At 35.3% G+C, this 22,084-nt stretch overlaps 1 protein-coding gene across 3 annotated transcripts in view; it reads right to left on the minus strand.

Annotated features, from left to right (window-relative positions):
• The window catches only part of ARHGAP32 (Rho GTPase activating protein 32), a 297,931-nt gene that overhangs the window by 147,917 nt on the left and 127,930 nt on the right, over positions 1-22,084 (minus strand). For 2 of the 3 annotated variants that reach the window (XM_047691943.1, XM_047691944.1), the window contains exons 3-5: positions 14,657-14,748; positions 13,988-14,029; positions 13,528-13,612 (exon numbers count right to left, since the gene is read on the minus strand). In XM_047691943.1, the coding sequence (XP_047547899.1) occupies positions 13,528-13,612; positions 13,988-14,029; positions 14,657-14,748 (219 nt within the window). The remainder of the gene's footprint in view (positions 1-13,527; positions 13,613-13,987; positions 14,030-14,656; positions 14,749-22,084) is intronic. The other variant, XM_047691945.1, reaches the window with a different exon arrangement.

The raw sequence follows: 22,084 nt of genomic DNA on the forward strand, positions 1-22,084 counted from the left end.
TAAAATAGATAATTTTCTAAGAAAATACAAATGAAAAAAATTGGCCAAAGGACACACAAAAGAACCAGTCTAGACTTAATAATCAAATCATATATTAAAATGGTAAAGGTTAAGTCCTTGAAAAGAAACCAGGCCAAAAAGGTTTTAATGGGAAAATTCTACTAAATCTTCAAAAAACAGGTTAATTCCCATTTCCACAAACTTTCAGGGTATTTATTTTTAAAACGAGATGTGACCATGAAGTGCACCAAACTCAGTCTAGTGGACAAGTACAATATATAGGTCAACATCACTAAATATTTCAAAATATTTAAGCCAGCAGATTGTGTCCCAGGAATAAAAAGATATTTCAACAATCTCTTTCTATGACCAGAGTAATTCTTTGTACTAATTTTTAAAGACAGTGTATTCATGCTCTATTAAAGATTAATAAAGGTATTAAAGTAAGGACATGACATGATACACCCTCTCTTGCCTATGTTATTATATCCTTTCTCCTCTTTACCTTGTCACATCACCAGTTCATTTAAATCAAGCTCAGAGTTCATCTACAATCCATAATAGCTGGAAGGAACCTTAGCTGTCATCTTTTTAGCATGAAGACAAGGGAAACAAGGCTAATATTAATTGGCAATCTCCCTAGTGGTCAAGACAGTATGGCATGATGAGAACATAACCAACAGCTGGCCACACCCATTCTATGCCACATCAGAATAATTTCTCCTCAACAGGACAATGCCACCTTTCGCCACAGGTTATACCTGAAGATATTAAACTAAGATTTCAAAAGGAAAGTCAGATAATTTGGCTAAGGTCTGCCAAAAATGACTTAGAAATAGGATTTGGATACATCTGTGCAATCTAAAGCATATGACTTGCTAAACCACCAGAAAAAAAATACATATGGGCTTGAGAATTATTTTATCAGGTACAAATTAAATCAGAAACAAAGGAATGCTTGAGGATGCTCAGTGCCTATTCTGCTCTCAAAAGGTAGAATATGATTTAGAACTACTCTGTCCTTCAAAGTGAGAGAAAAACTTGTAAAACATTCTATTTTACAAAAAACATATATGAGGAAAGTCACAACCCTTTGCTCTAAGCTTTAAACATTGAAGTCATCTTTCTTTTCCTAAAGTATTCTTTCAAAAAAAATCACAACCCTTTGCTCTAAGCATTAAACATGGAAGTCATTTTTCTACTACCAAAGCATTCTTTCAAAAATTGTAACTATTACCTTTTTCCTACAAGTTCTTCCAATTATTTTACACTTACATTTAAGTTTTTTTCTTACAGAAACAGTATCTTGCTCTGTTCAAACTCTGTAATATAGCAAGAATAATGTTTCTACTTCAGTAAATATTCTACCTAAGTAATTACACAGGATTTCCCTGTATGAATTATCCATAATTTACATAACCCATTCCAACTTCTAAACATTTGTATTACTTATTTTCTTTTTTTTTTTAAGTTTATTTATTCATTTAAGTAATCTCTATACCCAACAGGGGGCGTGAATTCACACCACCAAGATCAACAGTCCTGAGTTCTCCAAGAGCCACAACTGAGTCAGCAAAGCATCCCACATTTGTATTACTTCTAACTTTTTACTACAGATGATGTAATGAATACTTGGATAGTCCTTTGAGACTTGGCCTTTATTCATGATACCACAGTCTCCACTAAGAGAATTCCTATAATCCTTTAAAATATCAATCACATCTCCTCTGCACAGCATTTATCTGTTGCTTCAAAATAGTTAATTTCTCCATATTTATTGAATATATATATGTACAAATAAATGAGGACATGAAATTAACTCCAAGGTAACATAGCTTGATTCTAATACGTATAATTATCCTTCTACAGTTTAGTCTTCCATTTAAGTTTAAATAGCTCAAAAGAAGAATTAATGTTGTCCTACTTTTTTAATCTTTACGACATACAGTATTCTGCCACAACACTGCCAATACACAATAAATGTTTATTAAATGACTGACTCCCCAGCATATCTAACAAGAAACATAACAAAGATGTATCTTCCATTCAAGAGCACTAATGAGCCCCTGCTACTGAAAGACTGTGCTAAGTCCTACAAAAATAAAAAGTGAGACATATCCTCCAAAGAGTTTACAATTAGGAATACCAAAAAATAAATAAAAATAAATCAAGTGGAAACCATGATATAAAATATACAACTTGCATAAACTAGCAAATTTCAAAAATAAACTTAGAAACAACTGTCAGTATTTTAAACGCATATACTCTTGACCCAAATAAACATCTAATATGATTTAATGTATATACTCCCATCAATAAACCTGGAATATACACCAATATGGAACTGATTAAATTATGGTATAAATAATAAAATGAAATACTACATAACTGAAAATAATGATGCTAATCCAAATTACTAAAATTAAAAAATATATCCCAGATATACTTTCAAGTAAAAAAACAACTTTCAAGGCAGTATTTATAATAGCAATCCATCTATATTTTTAAGTTATAGATAGCTAGATAGATGGTTATAGTTGGAGCTGTATCTAGAGATACTGCTATATGTGTTACAAAAAATTCTACCCAGACACATAATAGTTAACAAGAGAGAACATAAAGGGAATTTTAACTTGCATTTGTAAATGTCACCATCCATTTTATTTGCTGTTTCATTATTTATATATACTCATAATAATTTAAAGAATATATTCTTACCATACAAGAGCAATATTTAAATGCTGAAAAGAACCAAGATATTAAAAAAGCATTTTTAAAGCAAATTTTATTTTTCAAACATAAATTCATTTGTCCATTTATTCAACAAATACTCATCAAATGATTTTTAATGTGTCGGGCACTACTCTAGATTGCTGAAACAGAATAAATAATAATAAGATAATTAGCATGCCAGACAGTGGAGAAAAATAAATTTGGGAGATAAGGAATGTTGGTGACCAGTAGCTGCAAGGAGAGAAAGTACTCTCTCTCTGAGAAGATAACATTTCAGCAAGTATTCAAAGAGGGGAAGGTAGTAAGTTATGTGGATATCCAGGGAGAAGAGCTTTCCAAGGAAAGAAAACACAACTAAGTCCAAAGGTCCTGAGAAGGGAGCCTGTATACTGGAGCAAAAGCAACTGTGGACAGGATACTATGTCTCAGGAAAAGAGAAGTAAAAGAAGAGATGAAGTCAAAGAGGTTAAGGGAAGATCTGATCATTCCTTTTAGGAAATGTTAAGAAATTTGACTTCTATTATGGAGAAGATGAGAAGTAACTGGAGGGTTTTGAAAAAGTAACATGATCTGACTTATATTTAAAAGACTCATTCTTGCAGTTGTGCCAAATAAGGCTTTTGAAATAATCCCCCTTAAAAGACCACAGCAGATAGAAGAGAAACAGGTAGTCGGATTCCCTTTATTTTAAACTTATTTTAAATTTTACTTTTTATTTTAAAGATGCCATTTTTTTTTTTTAATTTTAAATACAGAGCCAAGAGTTTTGCTGACAGACTGAATGTGAGGCATAACAAAAAGAGAGAAGTCCAAGATGACTCCAAGGTTTTGTCCTGTCTTAGGAACTGGAAAGACGGGTTTTACTATTGACCAACATGGACAAGACAGCAAGAGGAGCAGGTCTAAGAGGAGACTGTTCTAGGCATGCCAGATCTGAGATGCTGATTAGTCATTCACATGAAGATGCTGAGCAGTCAGCTATACAACACTAGAATTCAAAGAAGAGATTATGAAAATTTCCTCTGTATATTATATGATAATAAAATTACTGGCCCAAACGAACTCTTAATATTTAAAGTATTTCATAAGCAATTGTGTTTTACAGTCTAAACAAAAATGAAAATCATAATTGATATTAGATTAATAAAACTTATTGTCATTTTATAACTGAGAGTCTTAAACATGACTTTGTCTAGATTTAAAAACTTTAGTGTTCTGTGACATCTTCTAGGACACAATGGCTTACTGCAGTTACATATTTTCAGTATGTGAGTAGAAAGAGCGAGAAACACAAACACAAGAAATCCATAAATCTAGGAGAAATTCCTAAGATCAGGGAGAAAAAAAAAAGTATGCAAACTACAGGCTGTCCCACATTTGAGACATATTAAAAAAACAACTGAGTCAACAGGCAGTGTGAATAACCTACAGGGATATAATAGAGTTGTCAAGCATAAAGCTGATGACCTATTCCAGACACATTTAACAAAGTTTTCATACTTATTTATTCCTTAGAACATACTGTCAATCTTATATTTAAAAATAAGTAAGGATTCAAGGCACCTGAGTGGCTCAGTCGTTTAAGCGTCTGACTTGATTTCGGCTCAGGTCATGTTCTTAGGGTTCTGAGATCAAGTCCCATGTCAGACCCCAAGCTCAGCATGGAGTCTGCTTGTCCCTCTCCCTCTGCTTCTCTCCCCGATCGTGCTCTTTCTCTCCTTCTCTCAAATAAATAAATAATATCTTTTTTAAAAAGGTAAGGATTCTAGGAAAATGGTGAAATAGGAAAGCACCAGGAATCTCCCATCTAAACAACAGCTCCCTAGATAGCAGATCTGGCAGAATCTGCCTGATGCAATTATATATTTGTAATTCTGGAGTCTACTGAAGGCCTACAACTTCCAGGGAAAGGTCTGGTTAGTAAGTTATGCTAATTTCAGTCCATTTCGGCTCTTAGCACAGTAGCAGCTAACCATGCCCAATCACTCAGTATTCAAGGCAACCATGCATGCACTGAAGGAGCAGAATCAAACAGAGTGGGGTAGGCAAAAAGACCTTGCCCCACAAGTATCAAAGAATCTGTGCTCTGATCCCTAATTGCTGGTTCTGATCTCAGAGGGGCAAATAAACAGGTAGATGGCCAGTGTTGTTAAACCTCTCTATGCTGCTGCAAGAATCTAACAGCTGAAGTCACTTCCAAGAAATTTAAAAAGCCTATATACCTTTTTCCTCCTTCAATTTTCTGTTTCCCCTCCAAGGAAGCCAGACATTAGACTAGAACACTGAAGAAGAACTGCATATATGGGAAAAATAAGTGTCATATGATCAGGGAAGGCAAAGGCTCACAGAATATCTGAGAAGACCTCCAGTTTTCACCTCAGGCTAATCCTTGGCACTGAGTAGGTCTACAACAATAATGCAGAAGAAAGAAGGAAGGAGGAGGAGAAGAACAAGAAAAATAAAAAATAAAATCTGGGGAAGGAGGATAAGAACTCATTTTCAGAATTACCACATTATTACATTAAAATGTCCTGTTTGAATCAACAAAGCATACAAAGAAACAGTAAATTATGGCCAATTGAAAGGGCCATTCAAAACAAAGCAACAGAAACTCTTCCTAAAAAAGTGATGGTGGATCTACTAATAAAAGACTTAAGACAATTGTCTTAAAGGTACCCCAAAAACTAAAGAAATATGTGGAGATTATCAAGAAAATGATGAAATGAACCAAATGGAAATATCAACAAAGAGATATACAATCTAAAAAGGCACTGTGGGGGCACCTGGCTGGCTCATTCAGTGGAGCACGCAACTCTTGATCTTGGAATTGTAAGTTCAAGCCCCTCATTGGGTGTAGAGATTACATTAAAAAAGAATTAAAGGGGCACCTGGGTGGCTCAGTGGGTTGAGCCTGTGCCTTCAGCTCAGGTTGTGATCCCAGGGTCCGGGATCAAGCCCAGCGTCTGGCTCTCTGCTCAGTAGGGAGTCTGTTCCCCGCCCCCTCCACCTGCCTCCCTGCCTACTTGTGATCTCTGTTTGTCAAATAAATAAATAAAATCTTTAAAAAATAATAATTAAAAAGGATTGTGTGCCTTTAAGTATAATCACTATGACGAAAATTTTATAAGAGGAAATTAAGGGCAAATATGAACAGACAGAAGAAAGAATCAGCCAACCTGAAGATAGGACAATGGAAATTATTGAGTCTGAAGAACAGAAAGAAAAGAGAGAAGACAAGTGAACAGAGTCTAAGGGACCTATGTGACGCCTAAGAGACCTATGGAGTTCCATCCCATATACATTATGAAGGTCTCAATGAAAATGGAGAAACAAAGGGGCAGAGATAACATATGAATATATAATGGCTGAAAACTTCCTAAATTTGATTAAAGACATGGATAGAAGCTAATGAACTCCAAGTAAAATGAACTCAAAGAGACTCATATCAACACACATGAGAATCAAAACTTTCTAAAGCCAAATAAGAGGCATACCTCATTTTGTTGTGCTTCCTGGATACAGTGTTTTTTAAAAACTGAAGGTTGGTAGTAACCCTGCATCAAGTAAAGTCTGTTTATGCCATTTCTCCAGCAGCATTAGCTCACTTTGTGTCTCTGTGTCAAATTTTGTTAATTCACTCAATATTTTAAAATTTTTTATTATTATTGTATTTGTTATGGTGATCTGTGATCCATGATTAAGACCTGTTGAAAGCTCAGATGATAGTTAGTAATTTCTGCAATTTTTAATTAATTTAATTTTAATTTTAATTACATTTTTAATTAATTTAATTAATAAATTCTGCAAATTTTTAAATTAAGAAATGTGTGTTTTTTAGACAATGCTATCATGAACTTAACAGGCTACAGTATAATGTAAACATAACTTTCATATACACTAGGAAACAAAAATTCATCTGACTCACTTTATTGCAATAATCATTTTATTGTGGTGGCTTGGACCAATTCTAAAACATCTATAAGGCATGCCTGCACAATGAGAGAATCTTAAAAGTAGCAAAAGAGAAGCAACTAGTCACACAGTTGACTAGTCACAAGGGCTCCTCAATAAGATTATCAAGTATCTTAGCAGAAACTCTGGAGACCAGAAAGCAGTGGGCCAATATATTCAAACTGCTAAAAGAATGTAAGTGTCAACCAAGAATACTACCTCCAGCAAAACTACCCTTCATAAGTGAGAGACAAATTAAGACATTCCCAGTTAAACAACAGCTAAGGAAGATCACTGCCAATATACCGACTCTGCAAGGAATTCTAAAAGGACTCCTGCAAGTTGAAATGAAAGGACACTTGACAGTAACTCAACCTCAGTAAAGGTAAATATGTGGGCAATTATAAAAACCAGTATTATTGTAACAACTATTTGTAACTCCAATTTTTTTTCTACATGACTTCAGAGATTAATATTTCCTTTAAATTGTGAGTATAAAAGCTAGTATTGCTAGCTTTTTCAGTTTATAACTACACATTTTGTTTTCAACATAATTTAAGAGGCTAATACATTTAAAAAATTATTAGATTATGTTTTTGGACACACAACATACAGACGTAATTGTAAGACATTTATAACTGAAAGGGATGGGGACCAAGCTATAAAGGAGCATAGTTTTTGTATGTCATTGCTGTTAAACTAGCATAATTTTAAATTAGAGTATTATAACTTTAGGATATTAAATGTAATCCCATTGTAACCACAAAGAAAACAGCTACAAAACATACACAAAAAGAAATGAGAATGGAATTTAAACGTTTCACTAAAAATAAATCAACTAAAGCAAGACGGTAATGCAGAAAATGAAAGACAAGAAATCTATAATACATACAGAAAAAAGATAGCAAAATGACAGAAATAAGTCTTTCCTTTTCAGCATTTACTTTAAATAGAATGGATGAAACTCTCCAACCAAAAGACAGAGATGGTAGGGGCACCTGAGTGGCATAGTCAGTTAAGTACCTGACTTTTGGTTTAGGCTCAGGTCATGAACTCAGGGTCATGAGATTTAGCCCTGAGTCAAGCTCCGTGCTCAGTGGGCAGTCTGCTTGAGATTCTCTCTCCTTCTCCCTCTGCCCCTCACATCTGGGTGCTCGCTCTCTCTCAAATAAATAAATCAGGGGTGCCTGGGTGGCTCAATAGCTTAAGTATCTGCCTTCAGCTCAGTTCATGATCCCAAGTTCCCGGGATTGAATCCAGCGTTGGGCTCCCTGCTCAGTGGGGAGTTTGCTTCTCCCTTGGCCCCTCCCCACCTACTCGTGCTTGCTGTCTCTCTCTCTCCTTCACACACATGCACTCTCTCCCTCTCTCAAATAAAATTTTTAAAAAATGAAAAATATAATCTTTAAGAAAAACAAGAAATAACAATGGTTGGCAAGAATATAAAAAAAAAAGAAACTTGTACATTGTTGGTGGGAATGCAAATTGGTGCAGTCACTGTGAAAAACAGTACAAAGGCTCCTCAAAAAATTAAAAATAGAAATACCATATGATCCAGTAATTCTACTATTGGGTATTTACCCAAAGAAAACAAAAATACTAATGAAAAAGATATATGCAACTCTATGTTTATTGCAAGATTATTTACAATTAGCCAAGATACAGAAGCAACCAATTATCCATCAATAGATGAATGAGTAAAGATGCATTAAATATATACACATATACACATACATACATACATACGTACAATGGAATATCAGTCAATAATAAAAAGAAGACTGAGATTTTGCCATTTGCAACAACATGGATGGACCTACAGGGTGGTACACTAAGTGAAGTCAGACAGAGAAAGACAAATGCCATATCATTTCACTTATATATGGAATCTAGAAAACAGAAAGAAAAGAAAAAACAAACAGACTCTAAAATATAGAGAACAAACTGATGGTGGCCAGTGGGGAGAAGGGAGGTGGGGGGGAATAGGTGAAATAGATAAAGGGGATTAAGAGGTACAAACTTTCAGTTATAAAATAAATAAGTCATGAAAATGAAAAGTACAGCATTGGAAATACAGTCAATATTATAATAACGTTGTTGGGTGACAGATGGTGACTGCACTTACTGTGTAATGTATAGAACTATTTAATCAACATGTTGTAAACCTGAAACTAACCACACCGTATGTTAATTGTACTTCAATTTAAAAATGACAGAGATGACAGAATGAATTTCAAAAACATAATCTACCTATATGCCGTCTAGAAGACTATCTTTGGATCAAAAGATACAAATAGGTTATACAGAGAAGTCCTAAAACTCAATAAAACAAAACAAAACAAAACAAATTCAAAAATGGGTAAAGGATTTGAATAGACATTTCTTCAAAGAAGATACACAAATGGACAATGAACACATGAAAAAATGTTCAACATCACTAATCATGAAAGAAATAAAAATTTTAACTTACTCATCAGTATGGAAAAATGTTCAAAGATCACAAATATATGGCCACCCAGAACTTCATCTCTTTTAAGCGTTTGATTATAAGTATCCAATGGTGATATTCTCTGTATCTCTACTGCCCCATCATGCCAGGGACTAGCCACTCTCCATCCTCTCTACTGTTGTGAGCAGAGTCAGTAGTGTCTTTAAAGCTAATCAGATTGAGGAACCAGGAATCAAGGGGTGGAAGTTGGGGTGGGACCATTCAATATGACTCATAGTGACTCACTAGCAAAATCTGGGCTTCCTGTCCCCCACAGCTGTATGCTCTACTACCCTAAATGTCTTAGTTCCAAAGGGAGGAACACTTCCACTAGAAGACAAAGTAACAACCCCACTGACCTGAAAGTAACTGCCACCCGGCCACTGTGGGTTCCTCTAAATCAACACGCCAAGATGTGAGTTTTGGCATTAGCTGGGATGACTGACCCTGACTACTGAGGGGAAACTGGGACTGCTACTCTACTACAGAGGTAAAGAAGAATACATCTGGAATACTGGAGCTCCCTTAGGACATCCCTTAACACCACTGCCCAGCCACTGAACACAATGGGAAATTACCAGAACCCAATTCAGGTAGGGCTATTAATGGCCAGATCCGGAATTAAGGTATGGGTCATCCCACCAGGCAAAGAACAAAACCAACTGAGATTATTGCTCAGCACAAAGGGAATATAGAATGAGAAGCAGAAGAATGCAGCTGTAACTCCAGCTACAGCCACATGACACAAGCCAAGACTATACTGCCATGAATATTGCTCTGAATGTGTGCATGTGTGTGTGTGTGGCGTACTAAATATCTGTTTTCTTCTCTCTTATCACCTTACGTAAGATTTGTATCATTGTACTTAAGTATTTGTAACTTAAATTATAGTATTTAAGTTAAAGGATATCAAGAAGAGTAAATTACCCAGGGACTTTGTATACTCTTCTAGGAAAATGCTTACAATGTTTTGGTTGTGAAAAATAGTTTATCATGATGCTAGGCAGAAGCAAGACCTTCTTATTTATTAGAGACTCAGAATGGCTTAAGGAATGCCAAGTTGGGGGCGCCTGGGTGGCTCAGTGGGTTAAGCCTCTGCCTTCAGCTCGGGTCATGATCTCAGGGTCCTGGGATCGAGCCCCGCATGGGGCTCTCTGCTCAGCAGGGAGCCTGCTTCCTCCTCTCTCTCTGCCTGCTTCTCTGCCTATTTGTGATCTGTCTGTCAAATAAATAAATAAAATCTTTAAAAAAAAAAAGTAATGCCAAGTTGGCAGGATGGACTGTGATTATTAATTTTATACATTAACTTCAGGTCCGACATTACTCCAAATAATTCTGTGAAGTTATCTTTTAGATGAGATTAACAATTAAGTCAGAAGACTGAGTAAAGCAGATTGTCCTCCCTGATATGGGTGGGTCTCATCCAATCAGCTAAAAGTTTTTAACAGAAAACAAAACAAAACTAACCTCCCTTGAAGAGCACTCTCTACCAGCAGACTGCCTTTGGACTCAAACTACAACAACAACAACCCTTCCCTTTCTTTTCAGCCTATTCTGGAGATTTTGAACTTAACCATGCCTCCAATCACATGAACCAATTCCTTAAAAAAATCTCTCTCTCTCTCTACCCACACACACACACACACATACACACACAAATTGGTTCTGTTTCACTAGAGAACTCTAATATAGCCATATTTTTAAATAGTAATAAAATAGACTCCTTTTTTAAAAAAGACTTTATTTATTTGTCAGTGAGAGAGCACAAGCATGGGGAGTGGAGAGGGAGAAGCAGGTTCCCCACTGAGCAGGGAGCCCGATGTAGGGCTTAATCTCAGGACCCTGGGATCATGACCTGAGCTGCAGGCAGACACTTAACCAGATGCCCCTAGACTCCTTTCAAAAAAGACTGGTGGGTACCAGAAAAAATACTGAAATAGTCGACCAGCAATGACCCATACAATTACATGGGCAAGGCATCACACAGGAGGAGGCCATTAGCGGTCAGCTCCAGTGCTACGGTTAACATCCATTCTGACCAGTTATTATACTCGGGGTTTTTAGTATCACTCTTTTCACACTATAAATATGAATTCCAAGTAACCTCAATGTTCAAGTCAAAGCTATGAAACTTAATGGGAAAAAAAAAAGACAATTTCATAACTTCAGAGAAGGGGAGCAAATCCTTAAATATGACAGAAGAACTACAAGCCAGGGGCACCAGGGTGGCTCAGTGGGTTAAGCATCTGCCTTCAGCTCAGGTCATGATCCCAGGGATGGAGCCCCACATTGGATTCCTTGCTCAGCGGGAAGCCTGCTTCTCCCCTGCCTGCCACTCCCCCTGCTTGTGCCTGCTCTCTCTCTCTCCCCCTCTCTCTTCCTATATCAAATAAATAAATAAAATCTTAAAAAAAAACACTACAAGCTAGGTTTCTGCATACATAGAACCACACAAAATACATAAAATAAAGAACAAAATAAATGAAGCCTGTACAATGAGAGCAGCATAAAGTGAGTGTAGCAACATGCCGCAATGTGGGAGATACAAAAATACAGGACTAGACGCAACATGAAAGACCATCTAAAATATGTAAAGCAGTCCCACGAATGAATAAGAGAAATACAAGCAAATCTATAAAACAAAATGAGCAAAAGACCTGATCTAGATTTAAAGCAGAAATCTCAAGTGCTCAACATTTGAAAAGATGTTCAACTGCATTAAAAATCAAGAGATTGAAAATTAAAATACAGTGAGAGAGACTTACATCTCCATCAGATGGGTAAAAATTAACAAGTATCAAACAACCAGAAGTTGGCAAGGATGAAGAATAGCAACTCTCATTTACTGTTTAGGGGAGTATAAATTTTTTTTTTTTTAAGATTTTTTATTTATTTATTTGACAGAGAGAGATCACAAGTAGACAGAGAGGCAGGCAGAGAGAGAGAGAGAGAGAGAGAGAGAGAGAGAGAGGGAAGCAGGCTCCCTGCTGAGCAGAGAGCCCGATGCGGGACTCGATCTCAGGACCCTGAGATCATGACCTGAGCCGAAGGCAGCGGCTTAACCCACTGAGCCACCCAGGCGCCCCAGGGGAGTATAAATTTATAAATCATTTTAAAAAATAGTTTGGCTTTACTCAGTAAAGCTGGACATGTGGATCTGCTATCACCTTGAAATTCTACTCCTAGGTGTACACCATGAGACACGCCTGCGTATATGCACCAGGCTCTGTATATAATAGTGTTCCAAAAGGCCAAAACTGATGACCCAAATTTCCAATAAACAAAGAATGGATAAATTACTTGTGTCATATGTTCACTGTAGATTAACATATAGTAACAAACTGAACCAACTATAAGTGCAGACATCTACAGGGACCAGTTTCATGATGCTGAATGAAAGAAGAAAGAATACACACAGCAATGAAGCCTACCCAGGTTTGAGAGTTCAACCTACCCACAGCGCCCCTGGTCCTTCTTATCACGTCCTACCTTTTTACCATAGATCTTATCTTCTTGGCCATCCTCTGTGTTCTTTAAGAATGCATCTTTGGTTTTGGTTGTGGTTGTTGCTCACTAATACAACCAAAGCACCTACAACAGTGCCTGGTATAATATAGTACTTAGTATAGGTATAATTTAGTACTCAGTAAGTATTTGCTGAATGGACTAGAATAATTCCAATTATTTAAGTTCAAGAACAGGCAAACTAAACACCATATTGAATAGGGATATAGATAGTAAAACTATAAAAAATTAGAATGAATACTATAAAAGTCATGGTATAAGTAATCTTTAGGGTAGAGAAGGCAAATGCAACAGAGGAAGGACACCCAGGAAATTTCTATCTCTTAGCCTGGGGTTTAAAATGTACACATGTATGTATAATAATATATATATGTATATATTTTATAAACATATATATATTTATACACACACTATACCTCACAATAAGAAAAAATATTGAGAAAACCTCCATTAGTACATCTCCCCTATGCTATACCACTTCACTCTGATTTAACCATCATTACTCTGACCCCACCTAAGAGTCAGGTAACAACTAGAATGCTTCATGCTAGAAAACAATAGCAAACTTTGTCTAGGAATCTAATAGAAATGCTGAAGTTTATACTGATCCTATTATACTATTTCCCCTTGAATTAGGAGTCGTCACACATCAAGTATTAGTCAACAGAAAAAAAATAAAAGTTTTCACATCCACCAACAAGACATCAATAGAAAAAAAACTACTTCTAAGTGTTACCTCTCAGATACATAGATTTAAGAGAAAGATATACAGAAAAGAACAGAGATATAGATATATCTTAATCCAGTATGTAGAAATATTTCAAATATACCTGTATGCTGCCAAACTCAACGTTCTCATAATGGAAATGTGCACATTCAGCCATCTTCGGAAAGTGACCTTTAGTGAAGGGTAACCTGAAGTACATGAAATAACTAAGTGAGATGCAAGATACTGGAACAGTCAAAATTACTAAGCCTAAGGAAAAAATAAAATGGGTCGGAGAGCTCATGCAAGCAAAACTATTTAATAAGCACATGCGCATGAGCACACATATATCCACGCAGTTTTCCAGAAATACAATGAATCAAATGAAAATTACATTTAGAGTGCAGGTCAAAAACCAAAATGAATTAAAAAAAATAAATAAAAATAAAAAGCATCACTACACTCTCCTATCCTTGACTCAAGGCAAGGCCCATAGAAAATTTCAGTGAATGTTACGAAAACTGTGAAGAGCCAACTGCGAATCAGAAGCAGCATTCCCAATAAAATATAAAACCAGATTTTACCTGTGAATGTTGTCGCAGCCCATCAGTCCTGGATTAGTGGGTCTGGATGCAGAATGAATATTTTTATCTTTGTCTTTTCTCTATTTACAATGAAAACATAGCTGCCTAACCCTCTGCCAGGTGAAAAGATAGCTTTTCTGGTTTTGTTTTTTAATACCAACTTAATGGGATGGTGGGGGGTGGGGTAATTAAGGCTTCAGTTGAAAAGTATGGAATGGTTTTTCTGTTGGAAACTGAAATGGAATACCTTCAGATATTTTATATAGGAATCAACTACTAGCATCCAATTCAGGTTTTCTCAAAGGCAGAGCTGAGATATAGCAATCCCATAACTCAAACAACAGGCTGATTTTTCTAAATGAGTGAAAGCATGTATTAAGGGCACCAAGACAGACACACCTGGATTGCTCCTGTTGAACAAACACACTCTAACAGCCAATGACATAAAGTTGTCACAAGAACAAAATTAAAGTATATTTTTAGACAAGCAGATAATCTTCAGATCTATTCCACTAATTGTTAAGTCATAATTTAGGCTTACAGTATAATTTAATGTATGGACAGTAAAAGCATATTTAGTAAGAAATCTAAAGAAAAGTTTTAAGAGAACTAAAAAACTGATTCCCATTTTAAAAATTCACTTAAAACCCATGGTACAATTCCACTTACTTTTTCACATGTTTAACCTTCATACTGGCTGTACTGCCACATGTCTTAAGACTAAGATCTCCAGGGATCTCTGGAACATCAGCTCCTCTCGCCTTAAAAAAATAAAAACAAAAGATTTAGGACTATTCCCTTAGTATATATAGGTTTTAAAAAGCAGATTACAATTTTAATGGTTCTGCTGCCTATACCAACAGCAATACATACTAATAATCTCTTCTTAAAACTATAACTTACTTGAGTCTTGATTTACTAAGAATAAGGAAAAAATATTCATCTAATTCAAATACTTAACTGCATAAGAAAAAATTTTCTGTGAAATATGAATTATTATATTCTTATAATCAAGTTTCAAAATCAGCTGTTATATTATCTGCCTCAACAAAAACTAAACTCTCCCCCAGGGAACTGGAAAAAATAACCTTGGTTACGGTGATTAATAAAAGTTAAAATGGCCATATGAACATAATTAGAAGATCACAACATGCATTTCTCACACCAAAATACAGGTGACATCTGTTTCTAGCTTACTCTTTTGTCTGCCACAGTTTTCAGATATGATTTTTTAATTCTAGTGACACATTTTAGCTGCATGATTTTAAAAACAAACAGGATCAGAAGGGTCTTCATATTCTGCACAAAATAAACAGCAAATCCAATTATCTATCGTAAAAAAAATTTACAATATATTACCTATGGTTTGTAACAGAAAAACTGAGTTATTATAGCCAATGCCACAGAGTGCAATAGGGAAGAAAATACAGGATGAGAAGTTAAAATGACTTAAGAGGAGATTCGCAAGGATGTATATATAATAGAATACTATTCAGCCATAAAAAAGAATGAAATCCTTCCATTGGCAACAACATGGATGGATCTTGATGGGCATTATGTTAAGTGAAATAAGTCAGAAAGAGAAAGACAAATACAAATGATCTCACTTATATGTAAAATCTAAAAAACAAAACAAACTCAAAAAACAAAAACAAACAAAAAAACCAAACTCATAGATACAGAGAACAGATTGGCCGTTTGGGGTGCAGGGGGAAGGGATAAACTCTAACTCTAGACTCTTAAAAAAAATGCAGTGAAATTGATCATGTAAATGACAATTCAGGTTGATAATATCCTAAATGAATACTGTACAACTTAAAAATTATGATAAACAATATAGTTTTAAGGACAAAATGAAAATATTTTCCACTAGTCATTCATTCAACTGAAAAGACTTTATCACACAATATTTTGCAACAACTTAGATCATCTTAATTTGCTAAAATAGTATGTAACAATATTCTCTCGATTTTTACGAAATTTGTGTACCAAAATTTACCTGACATAAAGAAGTTTGCTGTGCTTAAATTCCCATTAAAATTTCTAATAAAGTGGGTTTTCATTATTTATTCTGTAAATTATTTATATTGACTTAAAAAGGGTTATAGCACACAGACACATAGCAGAAGAAAAGACCAGTGAACTTAAGAAGCAGCAAGAAAACAACGCACAAAAAATTGTTTGTTTTTTAGTTTTTGTGTGTGAAAGAAAAAGACCATTAAAAAAAAGTCTCACTGACATATGCAACAACATAAAACCATTTAACATACATGTAAAAGGAAAAAACCAAAACCGTACATGTCACTGAAGGCAAAAAAAAAAAAAAAAAAGGAGAGGAAAATGCCCTCTCTGGGGATGGTAAGAGGGGGATTAAGAAGAGGAATAGAAAAAACATTTGAAAAAACAGATTAAAAATTTACAAATTTTATGATGATTATGAATACACTGATCCAGAAAACTTCATAAATACAAGGTCTGATAAACACTTAGGAAATCACACTGGGCCTATCACAATCAGATGGCTAAAAAGCACTGATAAAGAGAAAATCTTAATAGCTGTCCAAGGGGGAAAAAAAGAATATACATTACATTCACAGGAATAAATAGAATAAAAGCAGAACGTTTGGACTAAGCACTTTTAGTTGCTTTTTTAAATAAGTGTCAACACAGAATTCTATATCCAGCAAAATTTATTTCAAAAAAAGAATATGAAGTTTCCAGCCTCTTCCACTCTTTATAGGAAAAATTCTGGACATAACAAAATGAGATAAAATATAAACATGCAACTACTTTTGAGCTCTAGAAAATTTAATGAGGCAGGTAGATTTGGAAGCACACTCGAAAAGTTGAAGAGTGATTAATACAGTGGCAGTGTGCTCCTTGTTTTCCCCCACTCTGTTACCTCCTGGATTGACCCAAGGACAGGCTGAATCAAGATGTAAGTAACAGGTAGGGTCAGCAAAACTCTCAGGGCAATCCAACTTTCTAGCCAAAGGACTTGAAAACTGCCCCTTGAATGTGAGGGAAAGAGCCAAGAGATTTTCTTTTCTCTCACTGATCTCTTCCAAACTGGCCCAAGAACAAACCTGACACCATTTCAGCTGTAGCATGGGCACATAAGATCCTAAGTGAGAACCCATTCTTCTGAATAGAAAAACAATTTTAAAAGGACCCTGTTATATAAAGATTGTAGAGATAATTTCCTATTTTTTTTTTATTTTTTTCCTCACTACTTAGACCTACCAGTATCCCAGGTGGGAAAAAATACGTGCAATACCAGAGGCTAAAACTCGGAGAACGCCACCCTTCCAGTCCGAGAAACCAGGAAAAGCATCCTTTCAGAGCACTGTGTGTAAAATCCCTAAGAAAAATAAGATGTAGCAAAGGCTGTGAAACTGAACTGATGCTAAAACTACCACCTAAGGAAGTCCAGAAAGAAAGTTCAATCTGAACCCAACTAGGCTGATGCCTGACGGGACCAAAAAAAAAGTCAACATTCTCTAGAGGATGTTAGTGGAGCCAGTCTCACAAAACAACATTCAAAATGTCCCTGATGTAATCCAAAATTACTAGATACACCAAAACCAGTAAAATATGGGCAATTCCCAAGGGAAAAGACAATCAAGAAATGCCAACTGTGAAATGAAACAGATGCTGGAACATATAGAGAATAAACACGCTGCATTAGATATCAAAACCAACGGAAAGACAAAAATTCCTCGAGGAAAACCGTAAACCACACTAAAAGATCAAATAAAAATTTCAAAACTGAAAAATGTAATATCTAAAATAAAAAACTCTGACTTGGCTCAAGAGCAGAATGGAAATAAGAGAGCGAAAGAGTCAGTGGAACCTAACAGACAAAAAGAAACTATGCTCTGAGGAGCATATATTTAAAATGTTTTAAAAGACTGAAAAATATGAACAGACCCATAGATACCTACTGAGAAGAAACACTGTTACAGAAAAGAAAAAACCTATTTGAACTAATAACTCTCCTTCATGAAAATAGAACAAATATGTTGAAGGATACATGTTTACAGATTCAAGATCAGCAAAATTAAAAAAAAAAAAAAAGAAAACCACAAAACAACACATAATCAAGCTGTTTACAACCAATATAAAAGAAGTATCCTGAGAGCTACCAGAGAAAAAAAGATCTATTACATATAAAATAATAAGAATTGAAATGGCTGGATTTCTCATTAGAAACCAAGAAGACCAAAAGACAGTGGAACAACATTTATAAAATGCTGAAAGAACTCTCAACACAGAAAACTACATCAAATGAAAATATCCTTCAGAAAGGACATAAAAATAAGGTCATAGTCAGATTTTTAAAAATTAAGAGAATCTGTTGCCAGTAGAGGGGCTCTAAAAGAAATGCCAAAGAAAACTCTTCATGTAGAAGGAAAAATGATATCAGAGTAAAACATGGGTCTTCTCATACAAAGGAAGAGCAATAGAAATAATAAATGAGTAGGTAAATGTAAGAGATTGTTAATCTCCTCTTAAGTTCTTTAAAATATACATGCCAGTTGAAAGCAAAAATTGCAATACTGATCAATGAATGCAGATGTAATGCTTATAAAAACTGTAATATTAATGGAGAAAGATAAAGGGACCTACATGGTGGCAAAGTTTCTACATTCTGCTTGAAGTGTAAAACAATCATTGTAAATAGACTATAAAAAGTTCGTTAAATGAGGGGCTCAGGCATTAAGCATCTGCCTTGGGGTCAGGTCATGATCCCAGGGTCTTGGGATCGAGGCCTGTATCGGGCTCTCTGCTCAGCAGGGAGTCTGCTTCCCCCTCTCTCTCTTTGCCTGCATCTCTGCCTACTTGTGATCTCTCTCTCTCAAATAAATAAATTTTTTTTTAATTTAGGAAAAGGAGACCAATAATAGATTAAAAAGAAAAAAAAGAAAACACCATAATGAGGCAGATCCCAGAAATGCAAGACTGGTTTAACACCTGGAAAGAAACCCAATGTTTTGGGTTTGAATTTATTTCAGGAATACAAGAATGGTTTAATAACAGAAAATCTATTATTATAATTACTTCAAATGGTAGTAATGCAAAGCAACAGACCTCAAATAGGATATATCCTCCTAGAGATAAAGGGAACAATATTTCACTAATACTTGCATTATTATTTGGAAACTATTAAAAGTAGAAGATGAAAGCATATAAGTAATTGCTAATGTCATTAAAAACTAAGGTTTTTCAGCATAAGAGATACAAACATAAATCAAAGAAGTTACATAGAAGCCCTTATCATTTCCTTTTTTTTGGTGGTGGGGGGTTTTGACTAAGGCTGCTAGAATAATGGAACAGGCAAATGCAGAAGGTACACTGAGGGGCACCTGGGTGGCTCAGTGGGTTAAAGGCTCTGCCTTCGGCTCAGGTTATGCTCCCAGGGTCCTGGGATCCAGCCCCATATCGGGATCTCTGCCCAGCAGGAAGCCTGTTTCCCCCTCTCTCTCTCTGCCTGCCTCTCTGCCTACTTGTGATCTCTGTCTATCAAATAAATAAATAAAATCTTTAAAAAAAAAAAGTACACTGAAACTTAACTATAGCCAGCATATAGCCGAGTCTTCTGTGATATACACGTGGATAGAATTTTAAAATGGTAATTCAATATTAACACAGTTAGACATTTGGAGCTTATTCAAAACTCAAAAAATGTTAAATGTGAATTATATGGCAAATCCCTACACGACAGGAAGGAGGCAGCAGCTATAGGACTCTTTTATTCCTAGATTTCTCAAAATTTTTATAAAAGATAAATGAAAACATATGACATATTTATCAAATATATAGACAGAAGAAAACTAGAAGGAATATGAACACTCTGAGTGACAGAAGTTGAAGAGATTTTATTTTAACACACTGCAAAGACAAACTAAAATTACTTTAGAGTTCATCAAGGACAAAAATTAAAGCCCCGAAATTATTTTCAAAACTCAATTTCCTAAGTATGACGGCGGGGGGCGGTGCATGCTCTGCTTAACAAGAATTCATGTAACAAGATCTAAAGCCTGTACCTGACCACAAGCTAACTATAAGCCAAAGTATATCTTCACTGGCAACAAGCTAGGGCAGTCTGAAAAGATGTGGCATCCATAACAAGGACAGTCAGTATTTGTTTCTCCTTAATCTGAACCAGTTAAACCACATAAGGGAACAGTTCATCCATTTCAGGAAAACATTATTTGATCCTAAAAACATACAAAAATAGGAACTGGCAATGTTTTATCCTCTCTGCTTTACTGCTCCCTAACCCAGAAAAATATTCCACCACCCCTGCCACTGGTACAGATCTTCAAAGAATCTTTCAAATGCCTGTTATCCTGATCCCAAATCCAAGTAAAGCTCTCCCATGACTAACTGAAGTGATTTAGTGTAACACACAGTGTCCCGATCTAGAAGCATAAACCTAGCTACTTCTAAAGTCAGCCCCAACACAATGCCCACTCCTTTTGTTAAATCCATGAGTGTGACTATCTTCTCCCGAAGTCTAGAAAATCCATCTTAACAGATACCAGCAGAATGCTAACAGGTATTACAGATTTTTAACTTAGGGGAAAAAAAATAGGGTATGAAAAGGTGTTTAACATAAAATCAGAGGACTAAAAGAAATCTCATTCAGCCATTCCATTGGAGAGGAAACTGAAACCAATGAAGAAACAACATGCCACACTGCATTAGTCATAGCAAGTAAACCGAATTTTTATTACAAAACAAAAAACACTTAATATAGGCATATGGAAGGAAAAAAGTTCAAAGACAAATGATTTTTTAAATGAAAAATTATGAGAAACAACTTTTATTCTCTCAAAATATGAAAGACTAAAAATTTTTAAGACTGAAAAGATATGGCACAAAAGATACTAAAATTGCTGCTTAAAATACGAATTAATGAAACTCCTAATAAGTAATGTGGGATCTTCATATTCTTTAGATAAGTTAGTTCCTCATAAGACAATAGTAAAAAGAAAGGGCAAAATTCATCATAAAGATATTCATTGAAGTGAAAAATATAAAGCAAATTTGAGGTCCTAATAATTAACAAAACATCAAATAATACCTCCTATATTATAGGGTATTATTTAGTCCTTAAATTTCTTTGTTAAGAGTTTTCATTTAACACCAATTATAACACATGATACACATAAATTTTGTCCCAGGCAATCATAAAAACATTTCTAGTTTTATAAAGTATTACTGGTTTTATATCTCCTGGAATATTTGTAATTTCCATCAGGTAAGGTTATCCCAGGAGTTAACTATATCATGAAGCATATATAACAGAGAAAAACTATGCAATACTGTGGTAAGCAACGGTCTAAAGAAGGCATCCTCCCCTCCCCCCAAACTCCTGCCAAAATTCCTACCTCCTGGTCATTCAAACACGAAGCTAGGGAATGATGGGAAGAGATTTTTTTGGATGTAATCCAAGTCCCGGTGAGTTGATCTTAAAATAATTATCTGGATGGCCCTAATCTAATCATAAAAACAGCCCCCACTGGCAGTCAACAAGGACACTAGGACCTCAGACCTAGAAACTAGAACTCCGCCCACAACCTAAAGGAGGTAGGAAGCAGATTCTTCACTCTTGAGATGAGCGTCCAACCCAGCCAACACCCCGGTTTCTGCCTTTTAAGACCCTGAGCAGAAAACCCAGTTCAGCCTGCCCAAACTTGTGACCTACAGAACTGTCCAACAAATTAATATTGTTTTAAGTCTCTACATTTGGGATGATTTCTCACATAGCAATAAAAACAAATAGTAATAATGTAATTTATCACACAGCAATAAAAAATGAATACTAATAATGTTTAATATTATTATATTATTATAATAATATTAATAACGAATACTAATACTAAAAAACAAATACTAATAATACTAATAATCTCCCTCTGTCCCTCCCCTCAGCTGGCACACTATCTCTGTCTCAAGAGATAAATAAAATCTTTTAAAAAAATGAACAAAACTCTCCCTCACTTTTCCCAGGACTGTGATGCAAAGCCCCAGGAGCTTCTGCTTTCCAGCACTCCCAGTCTCCACTGAATGCGCTGACTTCAGTACTCT

Source organism: Lutra lutra, chromosome 10 (assembly GCF_902655055.1).
Source record: "Lutra lutra chromosome 10, mLutLut1.2, whole genome shotgun sequence".
NCBI classification, from domain to species: Eukaryota; Metazoa; Chordata; class Mammalia; order Carnivora; family Mustelidae; genus Lutra; species Lutra lutra.